This window comes from Acanthisitta chloris, unplaced genomic scaffold, assembly GCF_000695815.1.
Source record: "Acanthisitta chloris isolate BGI_N310 unplaced genomic scaffold, ASM69581v1 scaffold5510, whole genome shotgun sequence".
In the NCBI taxonomy this organism is placed as follows: domain Eukaryota; kingdom Metazoa; phylum Chordata; class Aves; order Passeriformes; family Acanthisittidae; genus Acanthisitta; species Acanthisitta chloris.
The window spans coordinates 9,774-17,287 of NW_008652084.1; the positions used below are offsets into that span (position 1 = coordinate 9,774).

Genomic DNA, 7,514 nt, shown 5'->3' on the forward strand with positions numbered 1-7,514 from the left:
ATTCATTCATGTGGCTGCTTTTATGTCCAGTGCTGATACTAATCCTGCAGCAGGACAGACTTTAGCTTGCACTGTTCTCAGCTGCCTGGGGCCCACATGCACACTGGCTGAGCAGCTCCACTGCTGTTCCTGTTGCTGCTTTCAGAGGATTTTTCTTCAAGTTCAAAGTTCTCCCAAAAATGCATTCAGTTCCCCTGTGCTGATGTACACTGAAGGATTTTTCTTCAAGTCCAAAGTTCTCCCAAAAATACATTCAGTTCCCCTGTGCTGATGTACACCACTACTACTACACCAGAACCACAAAACTCACCTAATCTTGAATCTAGTCCTTGGATCACTGTTCCCTTAACTAAATCTCTTTTTATTGTATTTACTTGTCTTCTGGTGTGAAGGACTAAGGAGCATTAAGGCATGGTCATTTTAACAGAAAATGAGTGCAAAGGAATTGGGTATTCCTGTCAGAAGACCTGAATACTACTTATGGTAATACTACAAACTCTGCATGACTGGACAAATCAGATCATAAACGCTGTTAGATAAAGTCAGATTTAGGCAGTTAAAATCCAGCAGATTCTTTTTTCAGAAGTATGTATGCAAAATAGCACATGCTCTTTTGGAGTGGAACACTCACTATATATACATTTGTACAACTGGTATGACAGATGCAAATGAGGCAACATTTAAAGGTTATCATGTTTTAAAATAGACTGAGCTGTTATGCCTGCAGTTGAGATTGTCCAACATTTTCCACTACAGTGTCTTGCAGCTTTGGCTACAAGTTACCCATCTTTAAGAAGCTTTCCCCTTTCCTTCCCCTGTTTCTGAAAGTTGAGCATGAGTTGCTCTAGGATATTAGATAAAACACTTTTATCAATGCTTATGAGATTTTTCCCTACTTTCACAGCTTGAATTGCTTCTTTGAATATACCTGCCCCCTCCCAGAGTTTGAAGAAGGAAGTGGAAATGTGAGAGGTGGCTGGTTCTGGGGTAAGAAAAAGTCTTTTTGCTGTACTTATAAGAATGCATTCAGATTTAGCCAAGCAGTGAGCCCTCAGTAAGGCAGATGGTGCTCACTGACAGCTCTGTGCCAGGAGTGCAGTGACCCAGTGCTGCTCTGCTCACACCAGTCTCAAGGCACTCGGTCCTACCTCAAGGTATTCCATCTCCTCATGCTGCCCCAAGAGGGACAGAGGGAACCAGGCCACGGGACTGACCCCAGCTCAGGAGGATGAGGATGCTGGCAAATCTGCCAGACTTTGAACTGCCAGCCAGCCATTCACTCAAGCCTTAGGTTTTCTGTTTCACGGTGTAAGTAACTCTGTGTGGTGCTGTATGCTTCCTTCTCCTCTCTCCATCACTGGCTATGTTATACAATACAACATTCCACTACATTTCACTGTCGTTTTTAATCTTTGTAGCTTCTGTAAGTTCAGTCTATTTGAACTTGGTCAAGACTGTTCCCCATAGATGTACTGACTTACTAAGTTTGGTTTCATGGCAGTTTGTAAAAAAATGTGCAGGAAAAACATGGTTGGGAATGTTTAACAAGGAGCCTACTCCAGGTCTTCATTATCAGAATAATCCTTGCTCATATTTAGCAGACTTGGGGAGATAGGTCATTTACAGAAATATGTGGGGCTACTTACTGTGGTCACTACCCAGTCACTACTTACTGTGATTAAGGGCCCCTCACAATACCTTCATTATAAAAAAAAATGTACTTGCCCATTAAAATCTTGATTTTCATTCACAAAAATAACACATTTGCTCCAGTATGTTAAATCAATTAAAAAGTTGTGGTCTGACTAGATGACAGTCAAGAGTGCAGGGGATGGTGGGTTTACATTCTGGCAGCAGCTGCTGCAGTTTGCAGCTACTCCCAAAAAAATCTCACCCTAAATACAAAAGGCAAAGTCTTTGCAAAATGGTACTTTTCACAGGATCACAGAATATTTGGAGCTGGAAGGGGCCCTCTAGGATCATCAATTCCCACTCTTGGCCCTGCACAGGACAGCCCCAAGAATCCCACCATGTGCCTGAGAGCATTGTGCTAATGCTTCTGGAATTCTGTCAGGCTTGGTGCAGTGACCACTGCCCTGGGAAGCTGTTCCAGTGCACAACCACCCTCTGGGTGAAAATCCTTTTCCTAATATCCAGCCTAACCCTCCCCTGACACAACTTCAGGCCATTCCCTGGGTCCTGTCACTGCTTCCCAGAGAGAAGAGATCAGTGCCCAATGGATTTCTACCACTTTGCTTTTTCAAATGTTGAAAACTAATCTCCTAAAATGTGCCAGTTTATGCTAGGACATTTTAAATATTGTTCCATGAGAAACACAGGGGAGGAAACAAAGGCCAGCATGACTCAGTATTGTTTACTCTGAGCCACATCTGAGCCTGATGCACTAAGATGATGGGATATCTCAGGGGAAGAATTGGAAGGAATTCCAGCTCTTAAGAGAAGTGGAGGGAGAGTCAAAAGAAGAACGATGTGATGCTTCCTCTGCAGGGTGTGCCTTACTTTTGTCTCATCTATCCAGCTGATATCTTTCACCAACTGAGGCACTTTAGCCTCTGCTCTCCTTGTCACAAAGAGGGCCACTGACCCATCCACACTCTCTGCTTCCCTTCTTATTTTAACTCTATGAACTTCTTCAGGATCAAAAGTAATAATGCTAAACTCGTGTGAAGGATGCCTTACTCCCATTGAAGGCTAAAGGATTTTTTAGAGGGAGTTTTTCTAGAGCATTATTCCCTAAAATCATCTCTGTAGATTATTAACCTCATCAAAAGGGTGTGATTATTTAATGTATACATCCCACTTCAAAATAAGGGCCCTAGATCGTTTCTGGTTATCATGCATTGCAGGTATTTCATATCATGGTAATCAAAGTTCAGTTGCATTTGAAGTAGTGAAGCTGTTTTTCTGTTATCATTCTGACTAAACACGAATCCCTCCTCATCATTGTGCCTCAGTTTCTGAGGAGGATTCCCAAACTGTCATACTTTCCAAAATTATTTAGTTTAGATTCCTTGAAAATAATTTTTGGTGGGGGAAAACCCTTAAATGCCAACTTTCTTAAATACATTTTGCCTGATTTTTAAACCTGCATTGTGTATGGGTTTAATATATCTTGATATATGTTTAATACCAAAATGCTGATTGTAAGTTTTGCCATAGCAGTCCTAGGTGGAGCTAAAAATACATCAGTTACCTGCAATCCTAACATATTCTCTCTCTACTGAGAATGAATATGGAAGTTGTTTGGAATTACATCCTGGGAAGAACTGTGATTCCTGCCTAGTCACTTGTCCCCTGTCTCCAACTTTTAAAATTAGTATTACCTTGCTCTTCCTGACAAAGGCACTAGATTCCATTCATCTCTTTCTTTTCTGGCAATACAACCATGCACAGAGATCTGTTCTTTACTGGCAGGGCAGTTTCACAATGGTATAGGAAAATGAATGCTAAAAGCATAGAGAAAAATTATTTAAAATATTTTGCTCCCTCAGGGCAGATTCCCAACTTCTCTGGTAAGTAAATTTTTCAAACTTTATTGTCAGCAAACCGGTCGGAACGCAGCTCCTGAACCTATAAAAACATTACCTTACATAACTCTGACAGTCTTTAGTATTATTGTTGCACATAAAGTTCTTGGAATTTTATAGGAACTGTGCAGTCTGCCAGCAAAACACAGGACAGCAGTCCAGATTCTCGGACCACATGACACATTTATGTGAGGTGATGGCCAAGAAGCATTACAGAGTATTAAAAGTAAATGTATATTACATATTTTAGATAATGCTACGCATATTACTATAGGAGAGGAAATAGCTGTACAAATGACTTCTTAGCAAAGCCAGCTAAAAGCTGCTGGATAGTCTGCCAAGGTTGTAATATAACCACAAGCATGTGCTGAACACTTCTTAGAGCTCTTAGAATAGAGAAGTTGTTTTCTTTAGCCAACTGAAAAAGTCCTAGTCTCATGAAATAACAGAACCATAATTGAGTTAGAGAGACTCTTCCAGCTTTAGCAAACCAGTTGGAAAGATTTCAGCTGATACCTGAATGGCACATTGCTTTATAGGCATTACCCATAACGTCCCCTAAACCTATTTTATTCTAAGTAATGGATTAGCTGTTATTCTGCCTTTCTGTGCACTTCTTCTGTAGATGATGAGATCCTGTAGTTGAGAAAACAACAGCTTCAGTGCTTCTTGTGACCCAGACGCAAAGCAAATCAACATCTCTTTCAGCCTTGCAGACTTGTCAGATCCTGCATTAGGCAGAGTGTTTTCAGCAGAGTGTCCACAGCCCTTGGCTAAAACGGACAGGCAAAAAGTCTTAGACACTTTCTAAGACCAGATGCTAAATGAGGAAGCCTAACAGGAACTACAGCTTATTTCTTACTTGGGTGCTATTGCAAGCTATTTTGAGCCTCAGCAGAATTTGCTGAGAGGATTTTGCTGTTTAAATTCAGGCTAACCAGACCCTTGAGTGTACCACTTTCCCTCAGTTTGGTAAACCATCGTCTTGTAAAAGAGGCTACAGGCTTAGTCTTGCAAGTTTTGTAGTTCTTGCTTTTCCTACATCCTTCCTGCACCCAAAAGACAGGGTGTTCTACAGAGTTGATGGGGAAAAGAAAATCAGCTTGGCCTAGTGAAAAATATTGTCCAACAGGAGTTAAATGAGGTGAGTGCATAAGCAAGCCTTGGCTACTCCAGTTGTGCAGCCCTTCTCTGGCTTTGGGCAAGCTACAGAGGACAAGTAAGCAGCAGTCAATGAGCAAAAGTGCATAGCAGTCCAGCAGAGAACTGGGAGTCAGGGTGATCATGAAATGCCAGAAGCCATCAAGTTCCTCCCAATGTCAAGAGAGCCCAAGTGCAGACACATGTCAGCTACAGCTTTGTAGCACTGCTTCTCACCATACCCAGGCTAACCTGTGTGCTGGCATCTTGTTAGCAAGAGCCACATTAAGTCTGCAATGAAACCACTCTGCAAGGACTTTTCAAGTACAATCATTTGTTCTCTTTTCCCTCTACTCCCAGTATAGGAAGGGCAGATCCACAGGATGATTCGGTAATTGCTTCTCAAGTGCTGCCTCCATTTGTAATCTAAGATTTTTAATGATAAAAGCTTTATGATGTTTTAAGCAAAATTATTATTTCCCTCCAGATTCAGTTTTGAACTTCTGAAGATCTAATACTGAGTTATATTGGTAAACTGACTTTGGACATTTTTTCCCTTTCATTCAAGGCATGTGCATGTGATTCCAAATGCAATTTGCATCTGCTCTTCAGATTGTAAGGTGGGCCATGCTAATTGCTGTCATCTCAGCCCCTCAGCAGCAGGAAGCAAGTTCATGAGCATATGCTGTGCTTCACATCATACTCTTCTGGATGAAGTCAGTCACAGATCAAAGGTGACCTCTAACTTGACCCCAATAATAATGCAACAGAAAGAAAATGTGCAGCTTCACTGGGATCCTTCAGATCAAATGATTAAAATTACATCACTCATTTGGTCCGAGAGTCGTTTTAAACTGAACACCGTAAACAGATCAATGTCTCCAGCTCTGCGTCAGCATCTCTATAGTAGCAGGAAACAACTATCCTGTGACATCCTATTCTCCTGCCAACACCTAGCCTGGGATGCAGTCTTTGAACTGAAGTTGTCTTGAGGGATCCTGTCAACACACAGACTAACTTATTTTTTTGTGCTTTCTTATACTGATGCTTTTCTGTAGGCTTGAAGAGTTCTTACTGAACTGTGCCTAAAAAACAGAGAGCAGATTTGGTGGGCAGTTTGGGAGGGTTTCATTTGTGCAGATGTGAGGAGAAGTAATCATTCACTCACATCCCTTTCTCTGAGTCTATGGTTAAGGACATCCAGCACTGGAGTGTTTAGCCCTAGTTGTTTCATGGCATCTGTTGTCCATGAATACAACGTCTCTGCTCTATAGTCTCATTTCAGCATCAAAATATCAATCACACCACATGCTTTCATTTCACAAGGTCATTTATAAATGTAACAACACTTCCCTGTTGCTGTCAGCTTGCTGTACGACAGACTCCAGATGTCCTGCCTGGCAGAACACTGCTAGTAGCACACTAGAAGCAAACCTGCCTGAATGGTTTGGTTTTCATTGAAACTTCTTCCGTCTTCTTGCCGAGAAATTTTGCTTTTCGCTATCTCCACCTCAAACCTTTACTTTGCTAGAACTCGCTACTGCTTTCCTCAGTGACTGGAAAGGGAGAGGTTTGCTTCCAAGTAGGTTAATTTAAAACAACTAGAAGTGTATCTGTGGAAGTCAATGAAAATTAGCTTCCGACATGAGACAAGGCCAGTTCTATTTCAGCCACTATTATCATATTACAGCAACCCTAAAAAGCTCCAGATAGTTGAGCTGCTTTGAGCCACCGAGTTCATTATTGCACGTTACCCCATAGAAAACATTGGCATTAACGACAAATATCTCTTCGTTGTCAGCACTGATTTTGTGATATTAAAAATTCTTACTGTGATTTTCCAAGTACATTTGCTGTTTGGAGGGTAGACTCCAGGAAATCCTTCACTCCCGATAAACCCTGACTCTCCAGATACAACTCCTCCACATGTAAACGTAGGCCTGAGAGTAACAGGAAAAACAGGGCTTAGTTTTTAAGTCTATTTCATTTATTCTTTGTATAATAGTCAAGAGGCACCGACCGTCTTGAAAACACAGCTTAAGTCCTGAATAACATTGCTAACGTTAAACATATGTTTCATTATTTACATCATTTCACTGTTGACGTAGAGTGTGCGATTTAATGCACAAACTTAGGTGTAGAGAAAATTAACTACTTGGGCCTTAATTCTGGGTTTGCATAGGCTCTGATATCCTTCCCTCCCTTTTAACTTCGCAAGACCGAAGGTGTGGCGGCATGAAACATCATTGCAAACTGCTATTATAAGGAAAAAGTAATTATTAATGGCTTTTTAGAGCACATGGAAGAGCAGTTAAAATAGCACAGTCATAAAAATAACTTTTCATTCCTTTTTATGCTTTGAATGCAGATAATTTAATCCAGTAAGTCACTTTGCTAGTTTTCTGTACCACAGTAGCACAATGAACCCCAGTGCTGGTGCCGAGCCCTGTGGCCCAGCTGTGCCCAGGTGAGCTCAGGTGAGCTCAGGTGAGCTCAGGTGGCAGTGCCAGCTCTGCACAACCTCTGTGTGGAACCAGAGCGTCAGCGCTGAGGACACGAGTGCGAGCACTCCGCGGCACCCCGCACACCCATGGACACCTGCAGGGAGGGGCGGGGGGACGCGGTACCTGTGCGCGGGATGATGCGGGACCTGCGCGGGGGTCAGAGCACAGTACCTGTGCGGGGGATGAGGTCCCTGGGCGGGGGATGCGGGACCTGCGCGGGAGATGCGGTACCTGCTCGAGGGGCTGTAGGGACGCGGTACCTGTGCGGGGGATGTGGTACCTGTACTGGGGATGAGGTACCTGTGCGGGGGATGTGGCACCT

The 7,514-nt window shown here is 42.5% G+C and overlaps 1 protein-coding gene across 1 annotated transcript in view; it reads right to left on the reverse strand.

Annotated features, from left to right (window-relative positions):
* PCOLCE2 (procollagen C-endopeptidase enhancer 2) overlaps nucleotides 1-6,628 on the reverse strand; it is a gene marked incomplete at both ends in the record, with an annotated part of 15,507 nt that extends 8,879 nt beyond the window's left edge. The window contains one exon of the mRNA XM_009075759.1: nucleotides 6,520-6,628. Coding sequence (XP_009074007.1) covers nucleotides 6,520-6,628 — 109 coding nt within the window. The remainder of the gene's footprint in view (nucleotides 1-6,519) is intronic.
* Nucleotides 6,629-7,514: the final 886 nt, after the last annotated feature.